At 53.6% G+C, this 19,000-nt stretch overlaps 1 protein-coding gene across 2 annotated transcripts in view; it reads left to right on the top strand.

Annotated features, from left to right (window-relative positions):
* The window catches only part of NOS1 (nitric oxide synthase 1), an 84,019-nt gene that overhangs the window by 52,166 nt on the left and 12,853 nt on the right, over positions 1-19,000 (top strand). For both annotated transcript variants that reach the window (XM_065646766.1, XM_065646767.1), the window contains exons 8-23: positions 107-248; positions 1,520-1,659; positions 2,095-2,269; positions 3,812-3,913; positions 4,691-4,885; positions 6,867-6,952; positions 10,065-10,209; positions 10,629-10,733; positions 10,920-10,978; positions 14,036-14,152; positions 14,394-14,568; positions 14,977-15,115; positions 15,863-15,941; positions 16,798-16,991; positions 17,925-18,094; positions 18,327-18,537. In XM_065646766.1, coding sequence (XP_065502838.1) covers positions 107-248; positions 1,520-1,659; positions 2,095-2,269; positions 3,812-3,913; positions 4,691-4,885; positions 6,867-6,952; positions 10,065-10,209; positions 10,629-10,733; positions 10,920-10,978; positions 14,036-14,152; positions 14,394-14,568; positions 14,977-15,115; positions 15,863-15,941; positions 16,798-16,991; positions 17,925-18,094; positions 18,327-18,537 — 2,234 coding nt within the window. The remainder of the gene's footprint in view (positions 1-106; positions 249-1,519; positions 1,660-2,094; positions 2,270-3,811; positions 3,914-4,690; positions 4,886-6,866; positions 6,953-10,064; positions 10,210-10,628; positions 10,734-10,919; positions 10,979-14,035; positions 14,153-14,393; positions 14,569-14,976; positions 15,116-15,862; positions 15,942-16,797; positions 16,992-17,924; positions 18,095-18,326; positions 18,538-19,000) is intronic.

The following is a 19,000-nucleotide window of genomic DNA, read 5'->3' as shown; positions in this document are numbered from 1 at the left end:
AGGGGAAGGTGTCCTGGAGGTCCCAGTATTCTCCTTGCTCTGATGACCCTTGTCCTGTGCCCTTGCAGTGTCCCCAGCGTTCACCAGCCCTGCCTCTTCTTTCCAGATCTGCTATCACCATCTTCCCACAGCGGACGGACAGCAAGCATGATTTCCGCATCTGGAACGCTCAGCTCATCCGCTACGCTGGCTACAAACAGCCCGACGGCACCATCCTGGGAGACCCTGCGAACGTGGAGCTGACGGAGGTACCAGCTGAAGCACCTTCCCGGGCACCACGGGCATGGGGCTGGCGGGGGTGTGGAGAAGGTCTGACCAGGCTGAGAGAGTTGGGGTGTCCAGCCTGGAGAAGAGAAGGTTCCGGGCACACCTTATTGTGGCCTTTCTGTACTTAAAAGGGGCCAATAAAGATGGGGACAGACTTTTCAGCAGGGCTTGTTGCAACAGGACAAGGGGTGATGGTTTTAAACTAAAGGAAGGAGATTGAGGCTGGACATGAGGAAGGAATTGTTGGCCCTGAGGGTGGGGAGAGCCTGGCCCAGGTTGGCCAGAGAGGTGGTGGCTGAACCATCCCTGGAGACATCCCAGGCCAGGCTGGACGGGGCTCTGAGCAACCTGAGCTGGTGCAGATGTCCCTGCTCATGGCAGGGGGGGCACTGGGGGAGCTGGGAGGGGCCCTGCAACCCAAACCCTTCTGTGATTCTGTGATTCTATCACCATCCCAGGATTGAGGAACATGCTGGGCCAAGCAGGGTTTATCACACCCACTGAAGCACCACAAAGTGGGGCTTGATTTGTCTCATCCTTGGATATTTTCCCGGGAATAAAAGCTGTTTCCACGCATGCACAGTTGGCCATAGCTGCACTGAAAGACTCTTATCTCCTTTTGCTTTTGCTGAGAAGGGGTCGGCTGGTGGTGCTGATGGAGGAGGACATGTGTGCCCGCTGCTGACCTTGGCCATTGAGCATCAGGAATGAGATTTGCCTTTTGCCTGTTGGCCCTGCACACACAGCACCAGTGCTCTGCTCAGCTCTTCCCAAACTCCCCTGCTTTTCTTACTCATTTTCTCCTTCACCATTATGGCACAAATAGGGTAAACAGCTTTTTCAGAGCTGTGATCCTACCTGGGGATCAGTTTGGCTGCACAGGGCAGTGGTGGAGTCACCATCCCTGGAGGGGTTTAAAAGATGTAGAGATGAGGTTCTTAGGGACATGGTTTAGAGGTGGACTTGGCAGTGCTGGGGTAACAGTTGGACACAATGGTCTGAAAGGTCTTTTCCAACCAAAATTATTCTACGATTCTAGGTTCATTTTCAGCCCATATTCCGCTCACATGGTCCTGGCTTGGCTGTGACAGGCAGCCCCATGTTGTAGATGGAAGTTATCACTTGGCCGTAAGGGCTGAGCAGAGATGCTGTTAGAAGCCACTGCTCAGCGCTGTGCAACTCCCTGCCCGGAATGCTTGAAGAGCAGATGATTTGCCGGGACGTCTAAACCCCACCTTTGTCTCGCCTGTAGATCTGCATTCAGCAAGGCTGGAAGGCTCCGTATGGGCGCTTCGATGTCCTGCCGCTGCTCCTCCAAGCCAATGGCAACGACCCAGAGCTCTTTGAGATCCCCCCTGAGCTTGTGCTGGAAGTGCCCATCCGGCATCCCAAGTAAGTCAGAATAAGCCCTAAAACTGCTGGAGGGGATCAGCGAGACTCAGCTCCTCTGGTTTCACACTAGGTCACCTCGTGTCCTTGGCTTTTCTTTGCTGTCGCTTGGGCGCTTTACTCAAGACCCTCTTTCAGGTCTTCCCCCATCTCCGATATAAAGCTGGCAGAGGGTGGAGGTGGAAAAAAGTCATGTCCTTTGTCTCAGGGCTGTTTTTCCTTTCCTCGAAATCTCCCAGAACTTATGCCGCTCTGTACCACTCCTGTTCTATTGCTCTTTCCCCATAAACAGCCCGAGGGAGATGTTGCCTCCAGGAACTATTCTGCTCACATGTCCCTCAGCCTGGTGGCTGGTAGCAAAGTAACCTGCTCCATTCCCCTGCCTGCATTGGCCAGGGGAGGTCTAGCTGATCGCCTCACCCTCTTGTGTCCCGGCAGGTTTGAATGGTTTAAGGACCTGGGCTTGAAGTGGTACGGTTTGCCAGCGGTTTCCAACATGCTCCTCGAGATCGGTGGCTTGGAGTTTTCCGCCTGCCCCTTCAGCGGCTGGTACATGGGCACAGAAATTGGGGTCCGGGACTACTGTGACAACTCTCGCTACAACATACTGGAGGTAATTCCCCTCCTGGAGGGTGCCAGGAGCTCCTAGGGGGCCATGGGTGTGTGTGAAGGTACTGGGGAGCAGGCAGGACACTGGCAGAGTGTTGCCTTGAGTGGGCAAGTGCAGGACATCCAAGTGTCTCTTAGACAGGGCAGTTTCATTCTCCCGGAGCCACATGGCCAAGGGTGTGATGGGCTGGCAAGTTTTTTTGTGTCCCATGGGGCCAGCTAGTGTCTAACACAGTGAGTGTGATGCCTATTGAGCTCCCCATAGGCTTCTCAAAGCACCTTATGGCTCAGCAGGTCATGTGCTTGACTGAGGTCAAGTGCTAAGATGCGGTGGGGCTGAGAGGTGGCTGAAACACTTGGGAACACGCCTGCCCACAGGGTCCCTCTGGAGTGCTCTCCCACACTTGGGGAGACTCCCCACGCTTGGAGACACGGTGAGACAGGACGAAGCCAAGTCATGGGGAGGTGTTGGTGCAGGGGATCTGCACCCATCAAGGGGGCTCCTCTGCCCTGCCAAGGGACATGTTGTGTTGTGTGGAGGGGCTGCATCCCCACCCAGGTGTCTGAAAACCACAGAGGTGAGAGTGAATGTGTGTGTGCATGTGTGTGCACGTATGTGCCCGTCTGTGGTAGCATTTGGGGGAAGGTCTCCAGGTAGAAGAAACGGGCTGAGAAAGAACAGAGTTTGGGAGGAGCAGGGGGTCTGGCATGGGAAGGGGTGCAAGGGTCTGTTCTTCCCAGCACATGGATCCGCAGCCTCGAATCGTGGGGTCAGTTTTGGGGTCCTCACAACAAGAAAGCCCTTGAGGTGCTGGAGCGAGTTGAGAGAAGGGAATGGAGCTGGGGAAGGGGCTGGAGCACAAGTGTGATGGAAGCGGCTGAGGGACCTGGGGGTTCAGCTGGAGAACAGGAGCTGAGGGGAGACCTTCTGATCTCTGAACTGCCCGAAAGGAGCTTGGAGCCGGGGGGGTCGGGCTCTGCTCCCCAGGAACAAGCGCCAGGAGCAGAGGAAACGGCCTCGAGTTGCGCCAGGGGAGGTTGAGGTTGGATCTGGGGAACAATTTCTTCCCCAAAGGGCTGTGGGGCATTGGAACAGGCTGCCCAGGGCAGTGCTGGAGTCACCATCCCTGGAGGGGTTGGACAGACGGAGATGAGGTTCCCAGGGACATGGGTTAGTGCCAGGGCTGGGGGAATGGTTGAGTTCGATGATCTTGAGGATCTCTCCCAACAGCAGTGATTCTATGATTTCCTCCACTCTCAGAAAGAGAAACTGCTCTTGATGGCCCTTTTCAGCAGCATTTAGTCATCTTCCTGGGCCTGGGGGAGGAAGGGAGACCAAACTGGCCCTGCCTCTGTCAAGGAGAGGAAAGAGCAGGACCACATCTCTCAAAGGAAGGGAAAACATCAGCCAGTTGTGCTGCCCTGCCCTGCAGGTGCCTTGTGTCAGCCTGGGTACCTCCTTTGGGTTCCTCTCCCCAGGCAGAGATCTTCAGTCCTTGGTTCTTGGCCATTACATGTGTTCGCTTTCTACCGTGTTTTGTTACAGCAAGTGGCCAAGAAAATGAATCTGGATATGAGGAAAACCTCCTCGCTGTGGAAGGATCAGGCCCTGGTGGAGATCAACATTGCTGTGCTGTACAGCTTCCAGGTACCTGTGTAGCAGGACTCTGTTGTGTTTGGGTCAGGCTTGAGGGATGCAGGGACTGGACAGAATGAGTATGGAGACATCTGCCCAAGGACAATGGCAGCAGCTGCTACACTCAACTGAAATTGGGCTGCATCCTCCTAGTTTTGGGTCATTCCAGGAGCCTGCAGTGAAAGTTAATAATCTCTATGCCCTGGATGTTGTAAAGCCATCACTACCAGTGTCTGAGCTCTGCTGGTCCAGAGGGAGTGTCCCAAGGGGGCAAGATCCAGCCCTTCTTGTCTCATCCATGGGGCAAGAATTGGCCCAGGTTATCCCCCCACCTGCACTTAAAGTTTGAGTAGCAAAACTAGTCCTTGGCAACACAACTGTAAAGGGTGGGAGTTCTTCCCAGAGCTGGATCAGAGCTGCTCCTTGAGTTGTGCAAGCCATGAAAGAGTTCCCCAGGGGGCTGAGCAGGGCGTGCTCCATCCCGTCCATGCCATCGTAGTCTTTGCTTGGCCCATGAAAAATAACAGGAGGAACAGCCATCCCATAACGTATCTACTTGGGGAGGACAAGGGCAGCTTCTCAGCCCTGGAAAATGGCGTTGCTCAGTGACTGTGCTCCTTCGGAAGACCAGGGTCAGCAGTCAGTGTCATCTCCAAAGGCACAGTCCCGTAAGACTACAAGAATGCGGCGCATTTGGGTCAAACAACTGCAAATATAGAATTTTGGCTTTCACTTTCTGGGGAGTATCAACCCACAGTTGTTGGCTCTGCTGTCTTCTTCCTCCAACAGAGTGACAAGGTGACCATTGTGGATCACCACTCAGCCACCGAGTCCTTTATCAAGCACATGGAGAACGAGTACCGATGCCGTGGAGGCTGTCCTGCCGACTGGGTGTGGATTGTCCCACCGATGTCTGGCAGCATCACCCCAGTTTTCCATCAGGAAATGCTCAACTACCGTCTCACACCCTCCTTTGAGTACCAGGTACCTTCCAGCAGTGCTGGGTGCCAAAGGTAGAGCCAAGAGCAGGGTGGGAACAGGAGATCAGGATACACAGGAAGGAGAGGGACGTCACGGAGCACAAGTGTGCTGGGGAGTGGCTGAGAGACCTGGGGTTGTTCATTCTGGAGAACAGGAGGCTGAGGAGAGACCTTCTCACTCTCTGCAACCGCCTGAAAGGAGGTTGGAGCATGGAGGGTGTTGGTCTCTTCTCCCGAGTAGTAAGTGATAGGACGAGAGGAAATGGCCTCAAGTTGCGCCAGGGGAGGTTGAGGTTGGATCTGGGGAACAATTTCTTCCCCAAAGGGCTGTGGGGCATTGGAACAGGCTGCCCAGGGCAGTGCTGGAGTCACCATCCCTGGAGGGGTTGGACAGACGGAGATGAGGTTCTCAGGGACATGGGGCAGTGCCAGTGGTGGGGGAATGGTTGGATTTGGTCGTCTTGAGGGTCTCTTCCAACCAAAATGATTCTGTGATTCTATCATCTAATCCCATCAACAAGCTGCCCTCAAGGCAATAAAGACCATGTACAAGTCAAATTGGTGATTCCCCCTCTTCTGGTTTAATAATCCCCTGGATATTGTACTGTTTCCCAGGACCATGGCTTCTTGCCCCTCCATGGGGACATGGGATGCCTGAAGCCCCAACTTTTAACCTTGGAAGCAGAACTAACCAGAGCCCCCTCCCTTTGGAAGTGCCTAATTTTGCATTTTGGTGGCTCGGTGAGGATATGAGCTGGTGGTCGCCGTACCCCTCCCCTCTCCAGCCCGCAGGTTTGAGTGGCTGGCTCCCGCCAGCTTGGGGATCCAACAGTGTGATGGGGGGACTCCTGCCCAGCAGGCCAAGCAGCGAGTTTGAAATGCTGGTGCTGGAGTATTTAACACTTCAAACCATGAGAAAAACAGCTCTAAGCAAACACATCCTCATTAGCCAACCATCCCTGCTCCGGTGGTTTTCACACAATGTGACCTTTAGTCAAGAGCCCTTAAGCAACAATCACAAACCAGGAGCAGCCTGTTCATTTCTAGAACCAACCCACCAGGAGCCCCGAAGGTTCCTGGCCCTGATTACAGACAGACGCCTGCCAGGGCACTGAATTAGCTCCTGTGCGCTTGTTCCTCACTTCAGCTGCCTCCCTTTCCCACAGGGAATAAAAAAACCTGTGGGCCGAGGAGAAGGAAAGATGTGTTTCCATTGCCTCTCCCCTTCTGGCATTGCCTGCTTTCTTTTTGCCTGTGGCACATTAATGCTTAGCTCAGAAATGAGAAAGCATTTGGCCAGATGCTGTTACAAGCCAGAAAGGTTTTATTATAGAGTTGAGAGAAGGGAAGGGAGCTGGGGAAGGGGCTGGAGCACAAGTGTGATGGGAGCGGCTGAGGGAGCTGGGGGTTCAGCTGGAGAACAGGAGCTGAGGGGAGACCTTCTGATCTCTGACCTGCCTGAAAGGAGCTTGGAGCCAGGGGGGGTCGGGCTCTGCTCCCCAGGAACAAGCGCCAGGACCAGAGGAAACGGCCTCAAGTTGCGCCAGGGGAGGTTGAGGTTGGATCTGGGGAACAATTTCTTCCCCCAAGGGCTGTCGGGCATTGGAACAGGCTGCCCAGGGCAGTGGTGGAGTCACCATCCCTGGAGGGGTTGGACAGACGGAGATGAGGTTCTCAGGGACATGAGGTAGTGTCGAGGTGGGGGAACGGTTGGACTTGATGATCTTGAGGGTCTCTCCAACCAAAACGATTCTGCAGTTCTATAATTCTACTATATTGCCGTTTTTCTGTGCATACTCCATTGCCCAACTGCCCCAAGAAACCCACGGGGCTCTTAGATCAGGGACCTATAGAGAAGATGCAGAAGAGGCCAGCTAGTCCTCCCCTTCATGACTCGAGGAATTCAACACTCCGTGCTGCTGATATAGCATTTCTCAAAGCTCTGAGCAAAGCCCATCAGCTGCTGCTGCTGTTTTCTCTCCTAGCCGGACCCTTGGAACACCCACGTCTGGAAAGGAGTCAATGGGACACCCACCAAGAAGAGGGCCATTGGCTTTAAGAAGTTAGCAAAGTAAGTACCAGTGGGCTCTGAAAAGCCCTGAAGGGTTTGGGGCTGGTCCTGCTTTTGGGCAGCTGGGTTGTTTGATGGTGCTGCCCTACAGATGTGTGCAAACTGATGGGTTGTGAGCCTGGATCTCAGGCCACTGGAGGCTTCAGCTGCCGAGAAGGACATTTGGAGAAATAGGCAGCCTTTTAAACACCCCACGAGACCACCCAAAGCTGTGTGACCAGGTGAATACCAGATGTTGCATATGCTCTCTTCTCCCAAGCTGGTTCATTCTCCACTAACGTGGAGATGCTCGTGAATGGCTTTCTCACTTCTTTGGGGGTATATTGCCTCTTTCTCCTTTCACAGCCTCCAGAGGGATCACCCACCACTGTCCAGGGCCATGCTGGCACCAGTGAGGTGAAACTCCTGTCCATATTTCTCTTTTTCTCACCGACTCCTCAGCTACTTGAGGAGCACTTGTCTCCAGTGTGTGTCTAAACCTCCAAACACCCACTTTGCAAGGAGCGGGGAGATGGGAATGAGGAATCTCCTGACAAGTAGCAGATGGATCAGGGCTGAACTCAGATTTGCACTTCATGGCCAGACGACCCCTAGTGATGGGCCAGGCGAGTCCCTCTCCCCACCAAAGCTCCTGGGGTGTAGGAATGGAGTGTAATTTGGATCTTTTGGCTGATCATGGCCCAAATGTCTCCCCCTCAGGCCATTGGCAGAGAGGTTCTTGTAGGAGCTGCTGGCTCCACAGCAGAGCCCTAGGCCAAGACTAGGAAGGTCCAGGTCTGCCCGGGTACCTGTGGCCAGGCTGCCAGGTGGCCTTGTGCTGTTCACAGCATCTCCCCACGCTTCAGTTTCCCCAAGTCCCTACCGTTAGTTTGTTCCCACTCTTCAGCTGTCACCTCTTTAGAAGGTCTTTTCCATGGAGCATCCATAAACATGATCAGCAGCTGATGGATGTGCTCCTGGGGCTGACACCGGTGCCCAGGTCTGAGGCTGCTGGAGAGTGCAGGAAGATTAATTGAGCCGTTGAGTCAGGAGAAACCATGCTTTTATTTGTGTGCGTGCGACTGATGAATGATTTTATAAGAATGTGAGCATGGCAGGTAATTAAAAAAAATAAATCCTATTGTCCCTGATGTAGAGGAGAGGAATTATTTTTGTAATTTACCATTAATCCTGCCTGGATCTGAGCTAATCAGCTGAACAAGCCACGGACCGAGCCCCGCAGCCCTGAGCATTGCACTTGGCACTGGTTGCAGCAGGATTTGGGGGCCTGTTCAGCCAGGCTGTGCTGGTTCTGGCCAAATCCGAGCGTTCAAACCTGCAGTCCCTGCCCCTTCCCTCCCCTGGGGACAGGGTAAGCCCTGGGGACAGGTGACACTACTGTCACGGGAAAGCAAATTGGCAACTTTAACGTGCAGAATGATGCTGGGGAGTGATTGTACAGCAGCAAATATCAATAATGTAAAAGCTCCTGAGGCTGACTTTGGCATGAAGGGGAGCTGCCTGGAGGAGGCAGAACATACCAGCCTGGTGGGGTTTCTACCTCTTCTTTCCTCCTCTTTTTATTTTTTGTCCCCCAAGTGATTTTCCAAACCCAGAGCACTTCCTACCCCCTGGCAGGAGGGGCAGGGGGAAGCTGGGCTTCTCTTCTCCTGCCAGCATAACCAGTCCAGCTCCATTTCCATTCCCCATAGCTCCTCTGAAGGGGATGCTGGAGTCCTGCTGAACTTGATTGCCCGGGGCAGGGTCTGATCACCCCACAGAAGTGAATCAAGCAGCCCTTGTTCTTGCAAAGGCTGCAGAGATGCTTTGTGCTCTCTCAGCTGCCCCAAAACTGCCCCTTCCCTATTGCAACATATCAGGCTAAATCCAGACCTACCTTTCTGGTGGCTCTATATAAAGGTTTGATGGTCCATTTAGAAAAGGTGAAGATATTCTGCACTTAGAAAAAATAATGTTGTGCTTACAAATGGCCCTGAAATAATAAATTTCCCACATTGGGTCTGGTGCCCCACTGTGCACCCCAAAGCTGGCTCGTGTCCCTCACCACTGTGCTCCCACTGATGATGGGATGAGAGGAAACGGCCTCAAGTTGCGCCAGGGGAGGTTGAGGTTGGATCTGGGGAACAATTTCTTCCCCAAAGGGCTGTGGGGCATTGGAACAGGCTGTCCAGGGCAGTGGTGGAGTCGCCATCCCTGGAGGGGTTGGACAGACGGAGATGAGGTTCTCAGGGACATGGGGCAGTGCCAGGGCTGGGGGAACGGTTGGACTCAATGAGCTTGAGGGTCTTTTCCAACCAAAATGATTCAGTGTCAACCCAGCAGCACTAGCATTGACAAGGAGCCAGTGTTTCTAGTGCTGCATCACCTTGGCCACGATTAGAGAGGCTGGAGACCTCTCCGGGCCCCTCTGCCCTCCTGTCAGAGCCCAGCCGGTGGGGAAAACCGGAGCAAATCCTTCCAGTCACGATTGCAGACACAGGAGTCAGCCGGCTAGACACAGCCCTGCGAACGCTCAAATAAATGTGCAACCTCTCAGCCTCGGGAGGGCTGTTCCTCTGAGTAAAGTTCATAATGTCACCGGAGTGCAAATCAAAGGGACGACAGCCTGGTCTGACCTTCTCCCTGTCCTGGGGCTTTGTGTGTGATGTGTGGAGCCCAGGCGCTCCTGCTCGGCTCAGACACCTCCCGCAGAACGGCAGCCAGGTAGGATTTAAAGATGTGAAGAGATGGAGAAGCTGGTCTCCAGCTTTGCCTTTGAGGTTATCTGGTCACTGAGTTCAGCAGCTGCTGCCTCTCATTCTTCTTCTGCTTCTCTGTCCCCGCAGAAAGAGAAGCTCTGCACTTGGTTTAGCATTTTCCTCCCTACACCCATGCAGATATTTCAGCCCTTTTTTCAAGCTCCCCATCTCATCTTCCTCTCTGACAAGTCAAGACAGACAGACTCTTCCATAGCTTCCCTGTTCAGCATACAACAGCAAGAAAAAAAAAATGACGTTGCAGTTTTTAAGGAAGACTGTTCATTTAATAATAAATAACACGGTGCGAATAGTCTGGGCTAGAAGTGCCAACAAAGAAGCAAGGTCTCTTATCAGGATTTATTCTTCCTTCCTAGGGCTGTGAAGTTCTCAGCCAAGCTGATGGGACAGGCCATGGCCAAGAGGGTCAAAGCAACCATCCTGTACGCCACGGAAACAGGGAAGTCGCAGGTCTATGCAAAAACGCTGTGTGAAATCTTCAAGCACGCTTTCGATGCCAAGGTACCGTACCAGCTCCCAGCGCCTGCAAAATAATGTGCGCATCTGGGCAGCCCAAGGAGATACGTGGCTTTGGGAAAATACATGGCTCGTGTGGAGCTTCTCAGCTGCCAAGGGGCTTCAGCACCTCCCAGGACTGGACATTGTGGGTCTGGATTGAAGCCTGCACAGGAATTTTTCCAGCTAATTTCCAGGTCCTGCAGGCTTTGTAGCATACATACGCCTACTGCCTTTCAGATGGTAGCCCCATAATTTGTCCATGTTCCTTAAAGCTCTTGTTCTCATGCTCCCTGTGTGGAGATCTCTGCGAGGATACGCTGCTCCCATCTCCGGGTGGACTGGGGTCCACCCCAGGAGAGCAGCTGGGGGTAGATCTCCCCACCAAAGGCCTCTTGCTATAACAACATCTCTGTCGCTCCCAGGTCATGTCCATGGACGAATATGATATCGTGCACCTAGAGCACGAAACCATGGTCCTAGTGGTCACCAGCACCTTTGGCAATGGAGACCCACCTGAGAATGGAGAGGTAGGACAGAGCACACAGGTGGGTGGCTGATGTGGGGACATGGGCAGGGGATGGGCAGTAGGGGATGGGGAGGAACGTCCTGGTTTTGCTCAGCCTGAACAGGAATGTCCCAAGGCTTTGGTCACCGCTCTGGTTCCTGTAGATGCTGCCAAAACTGACAGCTTTTTAAAAATTTCTTCTCTGCAGAAATTTGGCTGCGCGTTAATGGAGATGAAGAATCCCAACTCCAACCTGGAGGAGAGGAAGTAAGAGCATCCCAAAACCCTCTTTTCCACTCATTCTTCACACAGCCAGGACAGCCTGCTCCTCTGTGTCCCTCCTCTTGGAAGGGAGTGTGAAATCCCCACGAGGGCTTCAAGTTTGCAAAGGTCCGAGGGATGGAACCTGCCTGGAGAACCAGGGGATGGAGGAGGTGGAGGTGCCAGGGGAGGACAAAAGCACCAAGTCAGGCATGGCTGTGGATTCCAGCTTGTAATTCCCTGGGCTGGCATTGTAAAGTTTCTCTTTTCAGCTGTAAGAGCCAGGCATCTATTTAAAAAACTTTTTAATATATATATATGTATGTGTGTGTATATATATATATATTTACATATATATAAAAAAGCAGGAATTCCCTCCAAATCATTGAATCCAAGTGCTGGGGCTATCCAGGAGACACCCAAATAGTAAGATTTGACGGTAGAAGGGAGATCCCAGCTATGTGGATGTAGGTGGGGCAAGGCTTGAGAACCAAATTTAACTTCTTGCATCATGTCATAATGTTTCTAGGGAAAATAAGAGCTGTGATAAATTCCAGCTGTGATGTTTGTAACACTGAGTCTGGAACGGGTACCTTGGAGACAGAGTCTGGGGTTTTAGAAAATTCCCCATTGGTAGAAGATGAACCTTGAGCATCTTGTTGCATGTCCTGGAGGCTGGGAAGTGAGGGCAGCTGGCAAAGTGTTAATCATTTGGGGAATTCTCTTATTTTAGCTGTTAAATACAATATATTTTGCTTAACTGGGACACTGCTCTGGAGTCTCTCCTGAGTTAACACAGTGATGCTCACAATTGGCAAAAGGCTGCTCCTTAATTAAGGAAAAATGAGCACTGGCCAGAGATACTGTGCAATTTAACCGGGCACCGAAGGCCCTGACTTTCTGCACGAGTGGTGACAAACAGCGCTGGGCAGGGACCAATTTGTACCTCTCCGCTGCTGGTGAAGCAGCAGCTCCAAAGTGATCTCCTGGCTATGCAGCCAAGTCATCTGACGGACCCCGCAGGGCTCACCAGCCAAAAACCCATTAGGTGTCTAATAGCCTTGTGCCTTAATGGGGACAGCTGACAAAATGGGACGTGCAGGCTGCCCGGGAGGTGTCTGGATGGAGAAAGGGGCGTTTTGCACGTGGTTCTCACCCCAAGGATCTTCCTTTTCGGGGTTGGGTTGGGTGTGGAGGTGCCACCCATGGCAAGCCTGGCAGGTTTGAGGAGGACAAAAGCACCTGAGCTGCGTGCCGGCTGGCCCAGTCACCTCTAAATGGAATTTAAGGGACTGGCAGGAGTTTCTAAGAGCCGAGACTGCCTGTGGTTTGGTTACCTGACAGCAAAAATGGTCAGAGAGCTGGAAACAGCGACCTGTGAGAATGGATCAAAAGGGTGAGAGCTGTTTTATGTCAAGCAGAGGAGACAGAAATGCAGCGCAGCAGCAGACTTCACATACGGCAAAGGTGACTGCAGAGGCGGAGGGAATAAATTACTCCCTGTGCCCCCTCCAGGACAGGCCAAGAGGTCATGGCTCTGGACAGTAGGAAGAGATGCTGAAGTTAAGCATGAAAAAAAGGTTTTGCAATGAGAAAAGGAGAAGACGGTCTAGGGAAGAGGAGCAGAGTCAGCCTGGTGGAAAGGTCTGGAGGGAGCAGCTCCTGCCCCTGCACCCCATGGGCTCCCAGCTCCATGTCCACCTGGGGACACTGAGGGTGGCCGAGACCCCGCGGTGTGGGGATTGGTGGCCTCTCGAAGCCACCGCGTCTCAAGGAGCCTGCCAGGGCACTGCAGTTGTGGCTCTCCAATCATGGCCCAGTTGTATATTTGGTTCCTTGTGTCTTACAGCAAGGGTTTTCCACGCCTTTTCAGAGGCATTCATAATCACAGAATAATTTGCGTGGGAAGGGCCCTTCCCAGCTCCCCCAGTGCCCCCCCTGCCATGAGCAGGGACATCTGCACCAGCTCAGGTTGCTCAGAGCCCCGTCCAGCCTGGCCTGGGATGTCTCCAGGGATGGTTCAGCCACCGCCTCTCTGGCCAACCTGGGCCAGGCTCTCACCACCCTCAGGGCCAACAATTTCTTCCTCATGTCTGGCCTGAATAATCCATATTTAAGGTCCTGCTGTTGGACCAGAGAGGAGGAGGCTCCGGAGCAGAGGGGGAGCACGGGGCTCTACAACCCGGGCAGTTATTTAGCTCAGGGGTTGTCTCCTCAGCGCGGTGGGTGCTGGAGGACGCTGTGACTCATCCACACAGCACTGCTGCATTGCTCGGGCAGTATATTTAGAAACTCTTGTGTAGAGCAATTTTTAAATACTTCTGCTGTTGTCAGATTTTTTTTCTCCCCTCCCTTTCCCCCTCCTCATCCCCCCTGCTCTCAAGCTGGTTTTTTTTTTTTTTTACTTGCTATGAATGAAAAAACCTTCAGAATATCTGTTCAGATATACACCCGACCTTGTGTGCAGTCAAGGAAGGACAGTGAGAGCCAAAGGTCCTGCCACCTCTGCATCACTGGGGACGGTGTGGTGGCCAAGAGCTGGGTCACCCCACTGAGGTGACAGGCAGACCCCATGGAGTAATCCAGCTCCAGCTGGAGGGGTGCAACATATGGCCTCAAGTTGCACCAGGGGAGGTTGAGGTTGGATGTGGGGAACAATTTCTTCCCCAAAGGGCTGTGGGGCATTGGAACAGGCTGCCCAGGGCAGTGCTGGAGTCACCATCCCTGGAGGGGTTGGACAGACGGGGATGAGGTTCTCAGGGACATGGGGCAGTGCCAGGGGTGGGGGAACGGTTGGACTTGATGAACTTGAGGGGCTTTTCCAACCAAAATGATTCCATGATTCTATATGGGCTGCTATGGCTTACCTCCAGGAGGGAGCACATTTCTCTGCTCCAGCCACTGATCACAGTACCTGCTCATGAAATATTGAGCCCTGATCTTGAGCCTGCTCTGATTTCATCTCCTCCCCAGTCTGGGGGTCCCCTCCGGACATGCGACCCGGTGGGACGCACACGCACATCGGTCACCAAGGTTAATACTTGATGCTGTTGCTGTTCACAGGAGCTACAAGGTCCGTTTCAACAGCGTGTCCTCTTACTCGGATGCGCGGAAATCCTCAAGCGATGGCCCCGACTCCAGGGACAACTTCGAGAGCACGGGGCCCCTGGCTAATGTCAGGTAAATGGGTTGGGGCGGGAGGTGACAATTTCTTCGTACAGAAGGGACAGAGCAGGAGCTGGTGCTGCATGGAGCCCCTTTCTCCTACCGCAGCACATTCTTTCCTAAAATATGATGTATTTTTGCCAGAAGCAGTTCCCTCCATGCTCCCTCATGCTGGTGTTGGCCGTAGTGGTGTGGGAGGGGGAGATGTCCACATCCCTCCCAGTTTGGTGTCCACAGCTGTGCCACCTCTCCGCAGGTTCTCTGTCTTTGGGCTGGGGTCCCGAGCGTACCCCCACTTCTGCGCCTTTGCCCGGGCGGTGGACACGCTCCTGGAGGAGCTGGGTGGAGAGAGGATCCTCCGCATGGGAGAAGGGGATGAGCTCTGTGGCCAAGAGGAGTCCTTCAGGACCTGGGCCAAGAAGGTCTTCAAGGTAACTCACATCCCTGGTGCTCCAGGGAGGAGCAGGAGGTGAAGGACACAGGGACAGAGCAAAGCTGCTGGTTTGAGCTGGAACAAAACCCAGCATCTCCTTCCCTACACCAGGACACCCGCCCATCACCCTGGCCCACAATAAAGAAGTTCTCCATGTTTTGGTGGAGCCAACACTCCGGTTTGTGCTGACTGCCAGAGCTGAATGTTGAATTCCCGTGTTATGCCAGACACCTGGTGGGGGTGGGCACCACGGGACATGCCCATGGCCTCTGCTATAGCCCTACGCCATTGGGGCCACCTCCTCCACGTGTTGACTGAGGTGGGGAGGGACAAGGAGAGTCGTGGGGCTGGGTCGGGAAGCCCAGGGGCAGCGGGGAGGTGCCTGAGAGGCTGGTGTGTGCTGCAGGCAGCGTGCGACGTGTTCTGCGTGGGGGACGACGTCAACATCGAGAAAGCAAACAACTCCCTCATCAGCAACGACCGGAGCTGGAAGAGGAGCAAATTTCGCCTGACCTACGTGGCCGAGGCCCCGGAGCTCACACAAGGTATGAAGGTGGGGTCACCCCAAGGGGATCTGGGTGTGGGGCAGGTGGAGAAGACGACATAGTGGGCTCAAGTGGGTGAAAAGGGGCCAAACATCCTTATTCTGTGTTAAATTCCCAACATTTCAGTCTATCTTTTCCCCTCCATCTCATGCCAAAGGAACAGTTTTTGAAGGTCTCATGCCTCTCTGGCTGGTCCTTGTTTGATTCTGTAACAGAGATGTTGAGATCTGATCTGATCTCCCTCCTCCTGACCCCATTTTTTGAAGCAAAGAGCTGGAAACCTGGGAGCTTTCCAAGCTAATTGTGTCCAAATGTTGCTCGGCTGAGTGTGGCGGTGCAATGGCAGGTCCAGCCCACCGACACCTGGCCCCTCCGCACGGCTCCTGCAGTGGATGATCTGCCGCACCGGCTCAGCTCTTCCCAAATTCAGGTGGTTCTGGCAGAGAGAGGTGCGTTCCTGCACGTGAGGGCACATCGCCGCACCTCATGCGGGTGGTTTCGGTGTCCTCCTCGGTCACTAACACAAGGGACACGTGTCAGGTTTCCCCCTGGGGTTTTGGATCCCCCAGGCTTGCTGAAGCTTTGCAGGAGATGGGGACAGGAGGGTCATTGAGCCCATTGTCCTCTGGTGATAGCTCCGGTCCAAAGGGCTGAACCCGCGTGGTGGCCGACAGCCCTGCAAATGCCAGAGGCCACCTGCCTTGGCCACACTCTGCTCCATTGCTTTATGACTATTCTTCTCTGCAGGACTGTACAGCATCCACAAAAAACGTGTCTATGCAGCCCGGCTTATCACACGGCAGAACCTGCAGAGCCCAAAGTCCAGGTAAGAGATCATAGCATCATTGAATAGAATCACAGGATAGTTTGGGTTGAAGGGACCTCCCCAGCCCCCCCAGTGCCCCCCCTGCCATGGGCAGGGACATCTGCACCAGCTCAGGTTGCTCAGAGCCCCGTCCAGCCTGGCCTGGGATGTCTCCAGGGATGGTTCAGCCACCACCTCTCTGGCCAACCTGGGCCAGGCTCTCACCACCCTCAGGGGCAACAATTTCTTCCTCATGTCCAGCCTGAATCTCCCTCCTTTAGTTTAAAACCATCACCCCTTGTCCTATCACAACAGGCCCTGCTCAAAAGTCTGTCCCCATCTTTATCAGCCCCTTTTAAGTATTGATGCAGCTGTCCAGGGAGCTGCACTTACTCGTGGTGCAGCCAAGCATCCCTGCACGCAGTGCTGCAAATATCCCTTGACCCCTAAATGTCCCATGGATTCCATCTTTGTGCAAATTATGACCAACGCTGGAAGCCCCGTTGACCCAGGGAAGGATGTTTCCTGCCTTCTTACCCGGTGAAATCTGCTGCTACAGAAATGAGCCTCCTGCCTGTAAGGATGAGAAGAGGGGTGGCTGCACTTCTGGAGTGGCAGGGTACATGCCAAAAAAAAAAAAAAAAACGGATAAAATTGCTGAAGCAAGAGGTTAAACTGCTTTTTCCCTTTTAAAAAGTCCCTGAGGGTGAGTCAGCAGCGAGGGGAGGTGGCCACTGTAGTGTCCTTTCTCTCTGTGACTTTGAGGACGTGCTCAGTGAGGCACCAAGGCTTGGACGTGCCACCACTGCCCAGCACAACCAGCGGCTCTTGAAGATCTCCCCCAAAACCCATCCCGCTTTTTCCCCTGTTCCTATAGTCGCCTGACAATTTTCGTGCGCCTCCACACCAACGGACACCAGGAACTGCAGTACCTGCCCGGGGACCACTTGGGCGTGTTTCCAGGGAACCACGAAGACTTGGTCAACGCTTTGATCGACAGGCTTGAAGATGCTCCCCCAGCCAACCAGCTGGTGAAGGTGGAGCTCCTGGAGGAGAGGAACACAGCTCTAGGTAACCAGAGCCGCTTCTGTATAGAGGTGGCCTCTCTCCTCCTCACCCCTCCCTTGGAGTGGTTCTTGTAGCTCCTTGGGAAGGTAGGTGGCCCCCAGGAGAAATCAGTTCCCATCTCACTGGTGTATTTGCCTGGATTGGGCGCACCCTCTTCAACCTTCCTCTGCGCAGAGCCATTGCTCATCTGCATTTGGAGTGTACAGTAAGGATTTGAAGGGTGACAAGATGTTCCCTTGTTCTTCAGAAGAATTAAAGCTGTTTATATTCTCATGGAAAAAGAAACAGAGAATCACAGAATCAGAAAATGGTTTGGGTCGGAAGGGGCCTTAAAGATCTTGTAGCTCCAAGCCCTCCTGCCACGGGCAGGGACACCTTCCACTAGACCAGGTTGCTCAAAGCCTCATCCAGCCTGGCCTTGAATGTCTCCAGGGATGGGGCATCCACAACTTCTCTGGGCAGCTTTGCCAGCGCCTCACCACCCTCATGGGGAAGAATTTCTTCCTTGTATCTAATCGAAATCTCTCCTCTTTCAGTTTGAAGGCATCACCCCTTGTCTTGTCAGTACATGCTCTTGTGAAAAAACAACGTCTAGGACTGGAAAGAAGAGTTAAGGGATCTTGATGGACCATCCTGATGCTGTATTTCAGGAATAAGCCTGATACCCTACTGCCATGCACAGTGTAACGAGAGGTGGAAAACAGTATTAATTAACTTGAAGTGACCAAGGCTGAAGGTGGTAGAGTGTCAGACTCATATTTAAGCTAATTGTACAGCATCTAACTTGTAGCATGAGAATATCTCATTGACTCTTCTTTCCATCTCTTCATCATTCACTATCTTAGAGCTGATAAGGGGAAAGGAAAGCAAAAATTTGTACACTTTGGCTTTTATGCTCAGCTGATCCCGTGGTTGTGCTGAATTCCCTCCTGGCAGGTGTCATCAGCAACTGGACAGACGAGAACCGTGTCCCACCATGCACCATCTTCCAGGCTTTTAAATACTATTTGGACATCACCACCCCTCCCACCCCCCTGCTGCTGCAGCAGTTTGCTTTGTTGGCCACCAGTGACAAGGAGAAGAAACATCTGCAGGTCCTTAGCAAGGTAAAAACCCCAAGCCCCAAGTTCCTCAAGGCCCTGGGGACAATCACAGCCCCAGGGCACTTTCACCCCACACTGTGGTTGTGTTGAGTCTCTACCTGTGACAGGAGAGCTCCTCCTGCCTTCATGCCACCCGCCTCAGCTTTGCCGTAGGCCTGGTGGGATGTTGGTGGAGGGACACGGCTTGGAAGAGGTCGATGCTGCAGCTCTCTCCTCCCTCCTTCCCTGGCTGCAGGGCTTGCAGGAGTACGAGGAATGGAAGTGGTCCAAGAACCCCACCATCGTGGAGGTGCTGGAGGAGTTCCCCTCCGTGCAGATGCCATCCACGCTGCTGCTCACACAGCTCCCCCTCCTCCAACCGCGCTACTACTCCATCAGCTCCTCCCCGGAGATGTATCCCGGCGAGGTCCACCTCACCGTGGCTGTGGTCTCCTATCGCACCAGAGGTACCGCACTCACGCAGGGGTCAGTGGAGACACGCTCAGGGTGGGGAGCAGGGAAAAAGTGTTCGCTCATGGGCAACACCACAAGGTCTTCGGCAGAGAGATGGTGTTTTAAAGCCTTTCTACCTGCTGCAAAGACAAGATTCCTTCAATCTGTGCCAGTGCTGGCCCACGTTATGGAGAACGGCCATCCATCAGTGTATTGCAGAGATGCCAGCTCTGGGTCAGGTACCAGCCACAGTGGCTCCGAGCTCCACATGAGATCATTTCTTTGCCCGCACTGAAGTCCACACTGCCACAACCAGCCAGACTTCTGTCCCTGTGCAAGAACCGATGTGGCCAAGCGGCCCTGGTCATGGTGTAGATGGACACAGCCCCATCACTCCTGCGACAGCAGGACACAGGGGAGGACTCTGGCCATTCACCTGGGGTTGCCATAGAGGGTTTGTGCCTGGAAGCACCACGG

Source organism: Caloenas nicobarica, chromosome 16, assembly GCF_036013445.1.
Source record: "Caloenas nicobarica isolate bCalNic1 chromosome 16, bCalNic1.hap1, whole genome shotgun sequence".
NCBI classification, from domain to species: domain Eukaryota; kingdom Metazoa; phylum Chordata; class Aves; order Columbiformes; family Columbidae; genus Caloenas; species Caloenas nicobarica.
This window is presented reverse-complemented; position numbering and strand designations above follow the sequence as displayed.